The sequence below is a fragment of the Babylonia areolata genome, chromosome 11 (genome assembly GCF_041734735.1).
Source record: "Babylonia areolata isolate BAREFJ2019XMU chromosome 11, ASM4173473v1, whole genome shotgun sequence".
In the NCBI taxonomy this organism is placed as follows: Eukaryota; Metazoa; Mollusca; class Gastropoda; order Neogastropoda; family Buccinidae; genus Babylonia; species Babylonia areolata.
In genome coordinates, this window is record NC_134886.1 from 11,806,713 (window position 1) to 11,824,766 (window position 18,054).

Sequence of the window (18,054 nt, forward strand, 5' to 3'; positions counted from 1 at the left end):
CACACCTTCCTGCACCCTTCTCTCTCACCTTCCTGCACCCTTCTCTCTCTCACCTTCCTGCACCCTTCTCACACCTTCCTGCACCCTTCTCTCTCACCTTCCTGCACCCTTCTCTCTCACCTTCCTGTACCCTTCTCACACCTTCCTGCACCCTTCTCTCTCACCTTCCTGCACCCTTCTCTCACCTGCCCTGCACCCTTCTCACACCTTCCTGCACCCTTCTCTCTCACCTTCCTGCACCCTTCTCTCTCACCTTCCTGCACCCTTCTCACACCTTCCTGCACCCTTCTCTCTCACCTTCCTGCACCCTTCTCTCTCACCTTCCTGTACCCTTCTCACACCTTCCTGCACCCTTCTCTCTCACCTTCCTGCATCCTTCTCTCACCTGCCCTGCACCCTTCTCACACCTTCCTGCACCCTTCTCACACCTTCCTGCACCCTTCTCTCTCACCTTCCTGCATCCTTCTCTCACCTGCCCTGCACCCTTCTCACACCTTCCTGCACCCTTCTCTCTCACCTTCCTGCATCCTTCTCTCACCTGCCCTGCACCCTTCTCACACCTTCCTGCACCCTTCTCTCTCACCTTCCTGCATCCTTCTCTCACCTGCCCTGCACCCTTCTCACACCTTCCTGCACCCTTCTCTCTCACCTTCCTGCATCCTTCTCTCACCTGCCCTGCACCCTTCTCACACCTGCCCTGCACCCTTCTCTCACCTGTCCTGCACCCTTCTCTCACCTGTCCTGCACCCTTCTCTCTCACATTCCTGCACCCTTCTCTCATTTTCTCTCAACTTCCTCTCTCTCACCTGCCCTGCACCCCTCTCTCACCTTCCCTTCACCCCTCTCTCACCTTCCCTTCACCCCTACCCCTCTCTTACCTGCCCATGCTCCTGTTCTGAGGGTTGGGGGCCCCCAGGAGGGAGGGGGCTCGTAACAGTGGGTTGGGCACTGGCTGGATTGGACGGACAGGCGGCACCACTGGCTGCTGTTGCTGTAACTGTGGCGGTGGCAGCTGCTGCTGTTGTTGTTGCTGCTGCTGCTCCAGAATACCTTTATCTCCTTGCTGGGCTGATGAAAACTGGGATGGTACTGATCTTGAGGGAGGTTCTGTCAGTTTTTCTGACTGGGCGGATGAAGGGACTTGTTTGGCCACTGGAAAGTAAATATATATATTTTGTTTTGATATACATCTGAATCACCACTGGTATGACAAAGCCAAGAGACAAGGATAATGTCAGTGTTGTGTTCAGGACATCCATTTTTTTTCTGTAACTAATGAACTGATGAACATTTTGAAACAGTAAGCATTAGCAAAATTATAGTCACACTGTATGGATGTCTGCCTATAAAGTGAAAAATTTAAGTTATGATCTACCACGAGAGCAGATTCCCCCATACTCAGCCAGGTGTTCAAAAGGTCTAAAAAATGGACCAAACGACCAGGTGCAAAAACTGCATAGATCATACATAACAAAATCATGTTGAAAATCACAATTACCGTAAAGTTCAGTCTATTGAGCGCACTGGTATATAAGCCACACCCACTAAATTTTGGAAAAATTTGAACTTTATACATATGTAAGCCGCACTTATTTCCGGTACCGGAACACATACTGATACTAAGAAAAGCTGTCGATACTGTAGGTTATGAAATAAACACAAGCGGGAACAACACAAAGAAAAGCAAGCGAAAATACTGCTAGTGCCCCCCATAATTTAGGGATAGTCACATTTATTCAACGTCATCCTGCTCACTGAATCCACTAAAATCTTCGTCTTCAGTGTCCGAGTTGAAGCTTCCTCCGCCATCTTGTCACTGACTTAGCCTCGCTTTCACTTCATGAAGGTGGAGGTCGCTGTTGGTTCGTCGCTTGCACTGTCGTCTGCTAGGTCGATCGCCTTCAATTTGAAGGCTGCATCATAGGCATAACATCGCGTTTTCGGCATGATGAGGGTGTACACTTGAGCAGACTAGAACTGAATGCTGATCTGAAGGCTTTAATGTGTGCGGATTTGATTTATAAAACGTGAACAGTTAGCACACTATCCTGAAGCTCATCCAAAAATTCATGGACAGAAATCATGATTTTGGTGAGTTGAAGCGCAGCTAAGAATAGACGAGAACGTGACACTCCCAGGATCGTTAAAATCCGCAAATAAGCCGCATCATTGTATAAGCCGCAGAGGTTGAAGCTGGGGGAAAAAGTCGCGGCTTATAGACCGAACTTTACGGTACTGATTACACAGCCTGACTTCAGGCATTTCTGTTTTCTTCTGCATTTTGTGGACTGCAACTCTAAACTGCATTCTTTTCAGTTTTTTTTCTGAATTCAGCTTTCATCCAAACCACCAAACACAGAATTATAGGATCTTTAATTTGTGTATTTTGTCTTCTAAAAGCACGACCACAACAGGAGACTGGAAAAGTGTCCTCCTTAACCCACCAGGATTTGAACCCCTGATGTCTGGAGTGGGGCCTGATGCTGATGTGCCCAGACTCACAAGTGAATCAGCACAGATCATGGTTCCTCACTGTCTCTGCTGGTTGGATGCTAAGCTCACATGTCACAGTCCAAATGTTTTGAGTTCAAATCACAGACACCCAACATAAACATTTAATTCCCCACTCAACTTAATGTGTTGTTGTTCTGGTGTTGTGCCAGATAGGTCCCCTTCCCACACTTTCCTGGGATGGTGATGTCAGCCATATCACATGAGGAGAGTGACAATATTAAATCTGAATGTAAAAAACTAATAAGGCAACAACTGCTTGGCTCATTCACAAGACTGAAAGCAGCTTAGACTTGTGCACATATGATAATTACTTCTGTCTAAAATGTCTTACATGGTGCAATAAAGAGTAAGTAATTGCAAAGCAACACAACTGTGTGTATTTGTGTGAGCATTACACAGAGAAAGGGAGATACAGAGGCAGACAGAGAGATAGAGAGAGACATTTCCCAAGCTGTGATCCAACCACTCACCATCAAAGAGCTCCTGTACAGAGACATGCCTGCCATAGGACTTTTTGCTGCTCTGTTCTGAAGCACTCCCAGAGTCCTCCACTCCGATCTTCAACATCTGTTTCAGCGCTGCACTTCCATCCTGCACAACACACCACTTTGAATGCAAGTTATCAATTCATTCTTTAGAAATGAACAACTCTCACGCTGGTGCTAAGGAAAGGATTCTTTAAAAACTAAAAAAGCAACTTATGACTTGCAGAAGTAAAGGAGTGAATAGTATACTCAACAAGTCATGTATGCAGATATGGACAAATATTGTACTGAAGTATGGAAAACACACACACACACACACAAATGTCCCTGGGTGTGATGAGAAAAAAAAACAACCCCTCATTACCAGAAATGCTAACAACTCAGCCTCACAACACAATCAATCATTCACCTCTGTAGATGGCTGTGGTGACGTCCCCTGATAGGACGGTGAAGCTGATTTTGGAGCTACCTGAAGGGCTGCAAAGAAAGAGCTGAAGTCACTGGATGCTGATGTTGGGTCACTGCCCATGGATGTGGGTTTCTGCACCTGATCAAACAAAGCCTTGACCTTGTCTGATTGTGCAGGCTGGGATGGACTTTTCTGCTGCTCCTCCCTGGCCCTGGTGGCTTTTTCAAATAACGCCACAACACTGGAGGAGTCTTCTTTTCTTCTGACCTGGCCATGGCTGGAGTTGGTGAAGATTCTGGTTTTTGTTTTCTTTGTTTCTTGTTCATGTGATGGCCAATTCCGTTCCTGAGATGTCCGTTCTGTGGCTGGACTTCTGGATCTCGGTGGTACGGCATCTTCCCCCGCTTGGGAAGGCTCTGACAAGTCCACTAAAATCCCGGTGGGGGGGTTGTTGGTGGAACCTACGTCCATCAAATCACACGTGGGAAGAGCAATTTTCCCCAGCTTTTCTGCTGCCGACTGTAATGAAGCCCCGCCAAAGATGGGAGAGTCCACACCACTAGGTTCCTTTTGGCTGCCAGTGCTGTTGTGATGATTTCTGTTTGCCATGGCGCTTCCGCCACTTCTGTGAGGCTGGTTTCTTTTCTGCGTAACACCCCCGCCTGATGTGCTGGGATGTGAGGGTTTAGTCAATGGAGCTCCCCCAGCCATGGTGTTGGACTGCAGCAACTGATTCCAAATGCTTGTGAAGTCACCACTGTCCGCTGAGGAAACACCAGGCTAAGGAAGACAAACAACGAAACAAACCTCAAATTAAGCTGTAACAGTGATCACATCTTTCATCTTCTTGTGGTACACTGCACAAGAAACACTGCTGCAAAGATACAATACACTGATTGTTTTATCTCAAAAGATATACTCTCTCAACAGCAACAGAACTCAACACATCCAACCAAATGCAATTTTTGTCTGAATCATCTTTCTTCTGTGCTCTTTTAATCTTGATGTTATTGAAAAAAAAGAGAAAAAAACCAAAAAAGAATGAGCAGTCAATACATAGAACAATGAACAAACTGCCATACAACCAGCACTTTCAGGCAACATTCACAAGCATCTGTAACTGCACATTACTATTAAATAAAAAAGACCCAAAAGCAACATAAATAACTATATTTATGAACAACAAAAACTGCACATGACAGCACAACTGACCTGAGTGGTGGGAGGTGCCCCCCAGGCAGGTTTGGAGGGGGAGGTACTGAACTTGGGGGTGACAAACATCGGTCTGGGTGGGGCCTGGGAAAAGGTATGCCCTGCACGCTGATCCTGGGGTGGGGAGAACAAACATGATGTTTTGTTCTTTGTTTTTGTCATGTGTTACACACTTTCATCACACCATGACACAGAAGAGGAAAGAGATCTGGCCAACAACCACTAACCACTGGCCTGAGACCTACTTTTCCAGCATAGTTTCTTCACTCCCTCTTTATGGTCTACAGTTTCTTTAGCTTTCTATATACATGTACTTGTAAGTTTTGTCTTTTATCCCACTTACTCATGTTCATGAATGACTGGTGTGAAAACTCTTTGATTAATCTGTGCAAGATTAAGTGGTATGTAAGTGTTATCATTATTATTATCATCACTATTATTATCATTATTATTGTTATAAATACTGTCCACTGACCGGTCTGGGTGGTGGCATCACTCCGTACCCTCCTGGCCCTGACCTCGCTCCCTCCTGACGCACCAACATGGAGTACGAACTGTGACCTTGCCCTTGCCCTTGCTGCCAGTTGCCTTGGAAACCAAAGCCTGGCCTTGGCTGCTGCTGATTCCATGCATTCCAAGCTGGACCGGCAGATGCTTGCTGCTGCTTTTGCTGTCTACCTCCAGCCTTCCGCGTGTTTCCATGGGTGAGGTTGAGCATGGCAACAGCAGGGACTCTGTAACCTCGCTTTGAGGAGCTCCTGAAATGAGGTGTACATTGAAATACCCCAGAACACTGACTATGGCTACCTTAATGGTGGGATAAATAGGAAATTTTCTTCCTAAAATTACGTTTAAGTAACATACTTACCATGACCCACTAGTGCAGACTCTGGTAGGGGTCTGATTCCTGTCCTGTGCAAACTACTACCCGCCTATGCAGAGAAAACGAAAGCAGCTACGGCCGATAACCTCCCGCAGTAGTTACCTACGGACTTACATTACAAGCATTTGCAGTCCATGAACGCAGAAAGAACTGACAAACAGAGGACTCGTTCCTTTGATGAAACTCACCCTGCAAACATTCTGAAGGTGAAAGTATATCTCAACTTTGTAACTGATCTTGTTTTTATAAAATCTCTCTTAATGTTCATGATGTCATATCCCCAATCCAATGAGGTGATTTCCTAGACGAGCCAAGGTAGGAGAATGCAAGCGTTGTGGTCCACTATTTATATAAATTAAAAATATTATCTTCTGTGCTATATGTTATAAATCTTTTGTACTTTTCTAAGACCTTTCAATACACACATGTACAGAAACATGCCTGCACACACATAACATATACACAAAAAATAAGCTGCCTCAGCTTCTTTTTTTTCCTCTGAATGTACTTCCTCTGGTATACAATCCTCATCACTCAGTGGGCATGCCACAGAGTTCTAGTTCTGTGTTGTTTTTTATTGTTTTCTTGGGTCCCTCACCATCCACACTGTTTCAATGACACCAGCCTCAGACTGCTTGTCCCCAATCACCCACAGCACATTCTGATCAATCCACAACCAGCTGCACCCCATAAGGACACTGATATTGAAACAACAACCCCATTAACTCTTTCAAGAAAAGCTCACTGTAAAAAAAAATATATATATATCACTCATGCCTTCCACAACTTTTCCCATACCAATCATCCCACTCACCTCAGAATGATGCCACCAACAAAGTCCTGGTCGAAGATGACATCATAAATGGTGTCAAGGGCAGTCTCCCCTGGGTGGATGCCCACAATGGTTCCCCGCAGGCCAAAAGGCACTGAGTACCCCATCTTAACCACCACCACCCGGTCAAACATCTCAAACGTGGTGCCTGGGTCAGGCTCCAGAGTGCCTTGGTTTGGCAGTGGCTGAAAAGAAGGAGGGTCAGCATTTGATCCCAGTGTTGTTTTTTTACCTCTGTACTTTGTACTGACCTCTATGCATGCTGACAGGTAGACAAGACAACAACTGCAGTTATGTTTCAACACACATATTTTTATTACTTTAACAATCACTACAATCATTGCACATAAAAAGTGTAAACAGAATCAATCTACCCCAATGTCACTTTTTGTCCACTACCAAAAACAAAAGTTTTGTGCTGGAAAGCGAATGAATCTACATGAAGGAAACAAAACACTGCTCAGCATGTAACTTTTTATTCATATTCTAGCAGGTGTTAAAAGTCATATCTATAAATTTCAATGTTTACCTGTCGTTGGAATGTGAACAGTTCAACATAAGGTAGGTCCTGTCCATATCAGATCAACATTTCACTGTCAATACCAAACAAGTTCCAAACAAGTTACGTTCATTTCTGTCAAACTAACAACTTATCTATATTTTCCACTGATGCAACCCTCTGATACTTCATAATAGTAGCTATCGCATTCAGAATGATTCCCAAAGAAACTGGCTTGGAGGAAAGATGACAGACGAAGAATCATAGCTTGAGTCACCAACTTGAATGTTCAACAAACTGATTCTGATTAACTCAATGCCCCTTTTTAATATTGACATGCGATAGATATATGTCATAAAATCAGGGTAACCACTGAAGAATCTCATTTATATTATTTTATTTTTTTTGCAGACAAGAAATGGTGTGCCATTCAGTCTTAAAACTCAAATAACCAAACGTGATTATGCTAGTCTGGCAACAATCCAGAAATGACCCAAAGAACATTTCCTGATCTGGCGGTGCATGTGTGTGTAAGTGTACATGCAACAAGTATGTTTGAGGTGGCAACTAAGTGCATACCATACAATGATTCTGAGATAGCATATATGCAAATGTATGTATGATGTACGTAAGTGAGAGTAAAGAATATCCATAAATAAGATACTTCAAGGACAGCAAGCCCTCAATACTGGTTCACTCACCCTGAACAACACGTGTGGTTTCACCTGCATCTTCACCTTCTTCTGCTTCTTCTTGTTCACCTCCTGTCCAATACACACATCAAAGGGGTGAAGAAAAACAACCTGCCACCATGACTGTGCTATCACAAACAGGATTATTTGATACAGTCATGCTAAAGAATAAAACATTGGTAACTCACCATTTACTGCTTGCACATCTATGAGCTTGTCTGAGCATTCATGTGTGCATACATGCTTGGCTGTGCATGTATGCATGTGTATGTATGCAAGTCAGTTAATGTAAATGACAGAGTATGCACCTTGATCCCTAACTCACAAATGCATACTGATGCCTGACTCAAATGTACACTGACTGATTAGTACAGCAAGCAGTGAGGTGCACCCTGCACCCTCCCCCCTCACCGCAATGCTGTCCACAGCTTGCTCTATGGCCAGGATGGTGGCGTCGCCTACAATGTCAGCACCAGACTTCATGGACTTGACCTTGGAACAGGGCAGCTCGTCCAGGTACTTCAGCACATCCTTCAGCTTCTTTGCACTGTGACACACATGTACATAGATACTGACATGGATTTCCTAAACTGGATTTTATCATTAATATCAATACATATGTTGCAAAAATAAAAATATATCCAGAGCATCCCATCCCAGTCAGCATACCCCCTCCAATGCCAACACTTAGCTTCAACCCCTCTCTCCTTCATTTGAATTCCAACATCACCCATCCACCCACAGAAAACACCTTTTTTCAATCATATTTTCTTGATCCCATAAGAACCTGCCTTATTAAAAAAATGAGGTAGTGTGCAAGACTCACCTGTCTTCAGGAAACAGTTCCACCTCTGTGTAGATGTCGCTGTTCCCTGTCTGTGATGTGGAAATGTACATCCACAGTTCTGCAAACCTGTCACAGCAAAACACACTGCTTTTGTGCATTGGAGTGTGACAAGATGGGTATGAAAAATTGTTTGCATGCGTATGTGCATGGCTTCGCGCTTGTGTGTGTGTGTGTGTGTGTGTGTGTGTGTGTGCGCGCGCGCGCGCATATTTCATTTCAAATATATTCAATAATGTTTATTCAGTGATGCAGCAGCCAGTTTCCATCCCATCACATTTTCCACCTGCCTGCTGATCCCTGACCCAAAAGAGTTCAGACAGCTCACCCACAGGTAACTCACACAGTACGCTTTCCTATCCACCACAACCATCCCAATGTGCAGAAGGGAAGTGAGTGAAAATCAAGTGAAAAACACATTACATTCCTACTCTAACATTATTTAAAAGATTCTGGGGGAGATTACCAATGCCTGTTCACTGATCATTACCATATCATTACTTTGGAGGCTGGAATTTTCCCGTCTTTGTAAAACCTTAAAAATTAGTACTAGTTTCAGGCAGTCAGATGCTAAACTACTTACTAACAGCAAAGATAAGACTTCAATAGCTGAATTTGATGCACTGGTGACTCAAACACAGGAGTGCAATGCTGGCCTAAAGGACTGGATGACTCTCAACAAGCTGCAATTAAATGATGATAAGACTGAATTGATGATAACCTGTCCAAAGAAGTTTCGTCAACATCCTTCCTTTCCCGACTCTGTTCTGATCAATAGCACACCTGTTTCACTTTCTCCCTCTGTTCGCAGTCTTGGTGTAATCCTGGACCAGTCACTTTCCTTCCAACAGCACATTTCAAATATCTGTAAAGTTGCCTATTTGGAACTGCGTAGAATCAGCTCTGTCCGCCACTATCTCTCAACCGATGCAACCAAGACACTTGTATGCTCTCTGGTTCTCTCAAGATTGGATTACTGCAACTCTCTTTTGGCCGGCCTTCCCAAATATCTGTTAGACTCCAACGAATTCAGAATAACGCTGCCAGACTCATTTGCAGAGCTTCTAAATTTGACCATGTTTCTCCTCTCCTTCGGTCTCTCCACTGGTTGCCTGTTTCTGATCGAATAGACTATAAGCTATCCACTCTGACCTTTTCTGCAGTCAACGGATCTGGCCCCAAGTATCTTTCTGACCTAATCCATATCTATACCCCATCTCGCCAGCTCCGTTCTTCCTCTGATACTCGACTTCTCAGGATACCTCACGTCAGAAGTAAGACCTATGGACACAGATCGTTTTCTTTTCAATCGCCAAAGTCGTGGAACAAGCTCCCTGATAACCTCCGTCATTCTGATTCCCTCGCATCTTTTAAATCTCGTCTCAAAACTCACCTTTTCCCTCAGTAATAAGTTCAATTGTGGCAGGTCCACTTCCTTTTCGTTAGGTGTGCCTGACTATGTGTGTATACATATGTATGTGTACATAACTACATGCATGTATATGAATGTGTATTGTGTGTGCGTGTGTTTATGTAAGTTTGTGCCTGCCTATGTGTGCGTATGTGTTAGGGTAGCTGTTAGATACACATGTATGTTAAAATTTATGTATGCAGTGTGCGTGCGTGCGTGCGTGCGTGTGTGTGTGGTCACATTTTGGTGTGTGTATGTAACATAGATATAATGTTTTATGTTAACAAAAGTGTTTTTGTAAAGCACCTAGAGCAGATTTCTGGATAGTGTGCTATATAAGTATCCATTATTATTATTATTATTATTCAAAGATGTGAACGTGTGTATGTGCACACACGTGTGTGCGTGCGTGGGTAAATGACTAACAGCAGCCATGAAGTGTACAGACGCAGTATCAACTGACCAAATCTCAGCACACAATGAATTGACATTAAATGCCATGAAAGTTTTTCATAAAGTGTATGTGTCTGTGTGTGTGTGTCTGTGTATGTCTCTGTGTGTCTGGGTTCAGTGGGGTTGGGGGGTGTCTTATGTACATATTTATGTAAGCAATGGTAAAATGTGTGTGTGTGTGCCAGTGTGTGCACGCTAAATCAATACGTGTGTGTGCTGTGTGGGTATTGTCTGAGTGTGTCTGTCTGTGAGTGTCTAAGTGTGTGATGTGTGTTTTCTATGCCAAAAGTATGTATGAAAAACATATCAACACATCAGCCATGGACACATCAGCATGCTCCTGAACACTGGGAAGAATCTGTTTAACTTGTGTTTTTTATTCAAAGCATGCTCACTGTGACAAAATTCTCTCGAATCGATCAAAACGACTAGTAATTGACTCCCAAGTCTAAGTAACGCAAAATGTTTGGCAGAAGAGTTCGTTGGATCAACACAACACATGAGGAACAGGCCTTTCATTATCTGGACACATGAAATCAAGAAGTTGGCAGTATTTTTTTCTCCCAAATTTTTGCCAAATATATCAGCAGTTGCTGGTATCAGCACATCAGACCATTGGCATATTGGTACGCTCCCAAACACTGGAGTGAATCTTGTTTCACTGGTGATTTTTTTTATATTCAAAGTGCACTCGTTGTGACAAGAATCTCTCAATTAGATCAAAACAACAATGTAATTAACACCCAGACCTAAGTAATGCAAAATGTTTGGCACAAGAGTTTACTGGATCAACACAGAACAAATGAGAAACAGGCCTTTCATTATCCAGACAGATTAAATCAAGAAGATGGCAGTGAGCTTTTTTGCCTCTATTTTGTCGTCAAAGATATCAGCACTAGTGTCACAACAGCTGGTGTTGGTGACATCACATCTAAGTCTCACCCCCTCCCCCATTTTCTCCCTGGAGTAGCACAGATCTCAGGAATAGCCTCTGGAGCTTTTCTGCATCAGTCACACCAAATTAACAGACACTTTTTAACTTTTTAAAATATATTTTAAAAATAAATAAATGGAAAAGACCACTTAAATGTTTCCGTGTAGCATTCAGTGGGTTATGGAAACAAGAAAATACCCATGCACACCTCTCAAAACGGAGTATGACTACCATCATGGCTGGGTAAAAAGGATCATGCAAGTAAAAGCCCACTGTTACATAGAAGTGAACATGGGAGTTGCAGCCCACAAACACAGAAGAAGTAGAAGATAAAGAATGAGTTCCCACCCAAACCAACTCACTCATGAATGTAGTCACCAATGACCTGTACACATTTCTCAGAATACAGCCAGCCGTCCTCGGTCTTCTTGGTGTAGCCAGGCACCTCCTCCCCACGCTTGGTGAACTTGAGGTTGAGGCCGATGTTGGCCCTGGACTCTGTGTTGCCCCCGTCCCCCCTGAGGATCAGCACGGTGCCCGTGATGCGCGACAGCATGTGGTTGTTCAGCCCCAGGCGCTGCGCCGCCACATAGCCAGGCATGTATTGCTGGTCTTCCATCTGGAAAGAGCAAGCATGACTTTAGGCAGGAAATGGATACAACATGATGACCCATAAAACTAGGAAATCAATCACCTTAGCAAACAGTTACTGCCTGATGACTCATAAAACTATGATATCAAACATCTGAAGAAATAATTCAGTACTGCCTGATTACTCATAAAACAAACATATAAAAAACCTTAGGAAACAGTTACTACCTGATGGACCATAAAACTACATCAAACATCTTCCACAGGAAAAAGTCATTGATGAAGATGCACAAATCAGAAAACAAAGTTTCTGGCATGAAATAGTTACTCCTTAAGTCTTAGATAGGAAACTCACTGCCCAATGACCCCCAAAACTCAAAAATAAAGATCCTTAGGCAGGAAACAGCCACTGCCTGAAGACCTAAAATCTGGAATTGACATTCAAATATTCTTATTTACGTCTATAATTGTGTTGTTGTTTTTTACAGGACCAAAAAGCTTTAAAACAAATTGCTACATACACCTAAAGACATCTAAAAAAAGAAAGAATACTACACCTCCAAGCTCGCACACCCATCATCCATTTCAAGGACTATTTCATCAGCAGTGAAAGCAGCGGGGTTTTTGCTGACAAAGTAACAAACACTACCACAGAAAACTAATGATAACTCAAGTGTCTTCCTCCAGTTTTCTGTTATCAAAAATACACAATTACATATGCCAACACACATAAACATAAGCTCAAGCACAACATACACCCGCTCCCCGATCTCACACCACCATCCCACCTAAAAATTCCCCTATCCCAACCCAATTCCTACCCTCCCCCCCCCACACCCTGCACCAAAAATCCCCCCACCCACAAATTTACCCCATCCCACCCACACACTAGCAATTCACTGCTGCATAAAAAAAAAAAAAAAAAAAAAAAACACCCACACTAAAATGTTCCCCCTACACCACCCCAAACCTAAAATCTCCCTGTGCCAAAAAGTTCCCCTCTATCATCCTAGCCCCAAAATCTTTTCTTTTCTTTCTGTTGTCATTAAGTAGCAGTGAGAGCCAATAAGAAGCAGAGAGCGGTGCCCTGAGAGCAGTGAGTGAGGGGTGGCTGAGACCTGACCTGCTGTCCCAGGTAGACATGGGAGAAGTCAGGTTCCTGCAGAACGTTGAAGGACACGCGCACCCGGCCCTCAACATTGTCTACCTCTAGAACCTGCAGCAACCAGTACTGTCTGGGGTCAGTGCGTGTGTGCGTGTGTGTGTGTGTGTGTGTGCGTGTGCGTGTGTTTGTGTGTGTGTGTGTTTAAGTCTGGGGTTATGTTTTTGGGCATTCAGTGTCATGTCTGTGATGCACAATTAGGTCACATTACTGAAAAATAGAGTGAAAAAAAAATGGTGAAGGATCTCAAACTTGAATCTTGTGTGTGGTTGGTAGTGTGTAGGGGAAGTGAAGGGGTAGTGAAGGGGTGGTGTGTGTATGTGTGTGTATGTGTGCATTTAAGTCTGTGGTTATGTTTTTGGGTGTTGCGTGTCTCTTGTCTTTGGCGTGTGATGGTGGTAGTGCATGTTTTGTGTGTGTGTGTGTGTGTGTGTGTGTGTATGTGTGTGTGTGTGTGTGTGTGTGCGCTTGTGTGTACTCATATCACCAGTACATGCTTGTGCGTAACACAGATTTATTCCTATTTGCCTAAGATATTTGACAAATTTCCTTAAATTAAAACCTGTATGGATGTATTTATCAACAAAAAAACAACAACAAACAAACAAACAAAGACCTGAAGGAAAGAAGGAAAAGTTATAATAACTTTTCCACAGTCACTTTACTGTTTCACTTTCATTTTTCTAAACAAATTTAGATAAGCAGCACTTATCCTGAAAAACGACCACTTTGGCGAAAGAATATCAATGGTGTAAAACCTTCACACAAAGTGTGAAACACAATGGCCTTTCTATGTCAATCATATAACATCTAATGTTTAAGATTCTGATCCATTGAAAAAAAATCCAAAGCATTATAAGATTGATGTCTCATTACATGGTAGAATTTGGAGCTCCGGGCAGGTGTCTGCATCATCATCGATGCAAGTAACTTTCATTTCAAAAATGATAACAGGACTACAACTAATCTATGCGTCAAAATGTAAGAAAAAATTGCTAATGCTCTGTGAAAAATAAATATGAAACAGTAAAATGACTGTGGAAACTGTTTTCTTCACAATTTTTTGCACACTTCCCAGAGTTATGATTCATATTTGTGAAAAAACATCAACTGATTTTTCTTCAAATTCGAAGCCAAATTCCGTGTCAACACACTAACTTGGCTAAGTATTTCCTGAGAAATATAATACATTAAAGTTTACCTCAGGAACACACACATGACTCACTCAGTTTACACACGCAAGAGACAGAAGTGCAACAACAGCATGACTGACCTCTCCCTGGCAGCCGTAGTGAGGGTGACCCAACATGAAGACTGCAGCATTGAGGGGAAACAACTCCTCCATGGTCTGCAGGTGCATGTCGTCTGCTGAGTGAGTCAGGATGTCCTGAGCCAACATAAAGAAATCATTGTGACAAATGGTACTCATCTGCAGCCTGCTATGTGTGTGTGTGTATGTGTGTGCGCATGTGTGTGTGTGCACATATACAAATGCACATGTATGCAAGTGTGTAAGTACATGTATGTGCATCCCGCTGTTCTAGTTCCAACTCTCTAGTGTCTATTGTAGTGATGCATCTCCAAACCAGCATATATGACTAAAACTTGATGCAGGCTGAACACACGCACTGTGAACAGAAAACATCTGGGTAAGGGTGGATATCCACCAAAACACACAATTCCACTTCATACTCCTACATGTAAGTAATCTGAAAAAAACAAAAAACAAAAAAAACAAAAAAAAAGATGACAAAAGGATGGGGGGAAAAAGCGGACAGAAAATCTAGATGTTAAGATGCACATCCATCCAAACACAAAAGATTTTTTAAGCTTGGAGTTTGAGAAAACCTACCCATACACCTCATACCTTGCAGGTAGCTTGTAGAGCATATGGTATGGGGTTCGTGCTGAATTGCTTTTCTGCTGTGATTCTGCCGCTGGAGGTGTACACATACCTGTGAACAACAGAGAAAAAAAAAGGATTATGGTTTCTATCAAACATCAGAAGAGAAATAGTTCATGCGCAGATTAGTTACTTCCCCTTCTGTAAAGAGCAGATTTCTTTTATGATTCTCCATTCAAATGTTTAACATTAACTCATTGGAGATGACACACAGAACGACATGCCATAGTGTAAGATAAAACGAATCTCCAATTTTTTTTCACTCAGCAGTGTTCAATTAAAGGGAAAGTAATCAGGCTTTCTTGAGGGACCAGTCTAGGAAAAATTGAGTTATTTCCCCTCGACCGTCAACCGCCTGAAAGGCTTTTTTCCTCCATCTTTCTTGACCCGGTCAGAGGTCACGATGTTTACACAACAAACATGGCGGCGCAGCGAACGTACTCCCTGTGTGAGGCTGTCAAAATTGTGACAGAAGAAGGATCAGACACTGAACGTGACCTCCTAGACACTGGTGATAAATTCTCTAATGATTTTTCTGATGATGATGAAATTTAGTTAGTACCAGATGATGATTTTGAAAGTGACGACGAAACTTTAAAAGAAGAGACAGTAAACTTTCTAGGGATATATAATTTGTATATCTTTGTCTTTGTGTGAAAGTGTGTTGAATTTTTCAAATATGTCCATATTTGCCCGTCACAGTAAAACTACATGAACTATTTAACTACGTCTCCACAGAGTTAATGGCAATGTCTGTTGCATGGTATCAGCTTTAATGTCTGCAAACCCATTAATGGTATGCACATTTCCTCAGTAATATATCCATTCACTGATCATCTGCCCATCTTGTGTTTATTGTTTTGGTAAAATTTATACAGTGTAGAATGGTATGATACTATTCACCATCATGGGGCATAAGATGGTATGGTATTCTATACCAAAGTATGGAATGACAAGATATGGTATGTTTATGTTATGACTCAGTATATAATAAGGTATGGTTTGGTATAATACAGTATGGCAGAGCATAGGATGGTATGGTATACCACAGAATCATCTGATATGGCATGGTCTGACACAGAATGGCCTCGCACAGCATGGTATGATTTAAAATTCTCTCAAAACACACCTCTTCCATTCTGTCCACAATCTTATTGGCTGATGTGCATATTGAACTTCTAATCTGTGTGTGTGCACACTTCTTTGGTACGTCATAATTGAATGCATGTATGTTCATGTATGATTAACTTTTATTCAAAATGCCACAAGCCTGGGATGTGTGTCAGTCTGCATCATCATCATCATCATCAATATTATCATCATTATTATTACTGTTGTTTTTGTTGTTGCTGTTATCAACACTATAGGGCTTGGCTTGGACTGGCTCAGCACTATGCTTGGCTGAGATGCAGGAGGGCTGAGGCTGAGTTAGGTAAGACTGCAACTGGCATGGAATGGGGCTGGGGCTGGTTGGGTTGGGCTGAGACTGCAATGAGTGGAACTAAGACCAGGGCAGGAAAAGGTGAGGCTGGGCAGGAATGCCCTGAAAACTGTACAAGCTGCGTAGGTAGGATGTCTGGTTCAGAGTAAGTTAAGGTGGAGATGAAACTGGTCAGTGTGACATAATAATATTAATAATAACAATAATAAATGGGCATTAACATAGCAATTGCCTGTGGCTCTGAGCACCTTTGACAGTACATGTGGAATGAGTATGGTATAAGAGTATGAAAAATATCAAAATTACTAACTGCACTAATAATACTCTGAAAGCATGTAACACCACCCACAACACTCACACCTTTCCCATCTCACCCTACTAAAACACACACACCACACACACACATACAGAGAGAACAATGCATGCACAAACATGCAGAAAGACAGCCAGGAGAGAAAAAGACTTTTAGCTTAAATTTTTGCTCTAGGATTAGTTATGAAAGATGTAACAATGGAACACTGCAATTTAGTGGAGGATATTTCCAGAACCAAAGGACCATAGTATGTAAACGTTCAGAAAACATGGTACCTGCATCTGTAATGCGGATTTCAACCATGCATGCATCAGATGAAGAAAGCAGGAAGGGTGAGGTGGACCGTAAATTTCTACCCGGTCAGAAAGGTAAGAAGGTGCAGAACAAACAATGGATCAGGTTGCAGACTAAACCGGGTCTGGCTGGGCCTCACAGAGACAGAGTTGAGGTAAAAGACTGAGCACTCACTTTCGACCAGTCATGGGTCCAGCATAGATCAGCACAGTCGTCTTGCCCACTTCCACACCAAAGCGGTCGTGGTACCTGAAAACATCCACATCTTCAGTAAACCTCTTTTACCTCCACTGTATCACATGCACAGTACATCACCAAAATTAAGGAAACCTGCCTTATTTCCCTTAAATACTGTTGTTGCAAAGAACTCCTTTAATATTTGTGTTAGCACTAAATGTATAAATTTGTCAAACAAATGTTTTTTAATCAGAAATATCTGTATCTGCAACAGCTGGCTGTCATAAGCATCTAGTGAAAAAGGAATGTTGAGTGCAGCAAAGTCAAACAAAACCCAAATGGATCTCAAATGGATCACCACTGCTATCCTCTTCATGAAGCATAAATCTAGGAAAAGAAACTGAACACATCAGAACTCTCTGCACCAATAAACTGTGTTCACACCCCAAAACAAAATTTGGTAAACTGGAATCATTACAATAACTTACAGTACAAGAACTTGAAGAAGGCATATTGGGTCCACAATAAAATAATGAAAGACTTACATTATGTCATCAATAGACAAAAATCAGTCAATACAAAATTTACTTCTGTCGGAATTACACTTATTTCCCAGTGACGTCATGAAGGCATCAATCAGTACTGTTCATGGACATATGTCGGACATTGTTACACTATTTACTGACAACAGCACAAGACACAGATTTACACTGACATATCCAGCTAAACTGATTGTGCAAACTGGCCAGCCAAAACAATCTTCACATCTTGAGCTACAAGACTAAAAAACATCTGCTGAATCACTTGACGTGTACTGAGTAATGTGACATTGATTTTGGTTCATCTGTTTGTGTGTCTGATTATACTATTTCAAGATATATGCATATCCTTTTTCTGAACAGAAAAAGAAGTTTAAACTTTAAATATTCCGAGCTTCTTCCTTTTCTTTCTTGTGGAGGGTGGGGGATAGTGAGATGGGTGTGCGGGGGAGGGGGCTTTTTCACA

At 42.4% G+C, this 18,054-nt stretch overlaps 1 protein-coding gene across 4 annotated transcripts in view; it reads right to left on the minus strand.

The window, feature by feature from the left end:
• The window catches only part of LOC143287529 (5'-3' exoribonuclease 1-like), a 107,416-nt gene that overhangs the window by 38,881 nt on the left and 50,481 nt on the right, over positions 1 to 18,054 (minus strand). For all 4 annotated transcript variants that reach the window (XM_076595575.1, XM_076595577.1, XM_076595576.1 and 1 more), the window contains exons 21-34: positions 17,047 to 17,121; positions 14,789 to 14,876; positions 14,195 to 14,308; positions 12,883 to 12,975; positions 11,531 to 11,787; positions 8,353 to 8,439; positions 7,938 to 8,073; positions 7,536 to 7,598; positions 6,318 to 6,520; positions 5,096 to 5,378; positions 4,621 to 4,734; positions 3,409 to 4,188; positions 2,985 to 3,105; positions 879 to 1,152 (exon numbers count right to left, since the gene is read on the minus strand). In XM_076595575.1, coding sequence (XP_076451690.1) covers positions 879 to 1,152; positions 2,985 to 3,105; positions 3,409 to 4,188; positions 4,621 to 4,734; positions 5,096 to 5,378; positions 6,318 to 6,520; positions 7,536 to 7,598; positions 7,938 to 8,073; positions 8,353 to 8,439; positions 11,531 to 11,787; positions 12,883 to 12,975; positions 14,195 to 14,308; positions 14,789 to 14,876; positions 17,047 to 17,121 — 2,688 coding nt within the window. The remainder of the gene's footprint in view (positions 1 to 878; positions 1,153 to 2,984; positions 3,106 to 3,408; positions 4,189 to 4,620; positions 4,735 to 5,095; positions 5,379 to 6,317; positions 6,521 to 7,535; positions 7,599 to 7,937; positions 8,074 to 8,352; positions 8,440 to 11,530; positions 11,788 to 12,882; positions 12,976 to 14,194; positions 14,309 to 14,788; positions 14,877 to 17,046; positions 17,122 to 18,054) is intronic.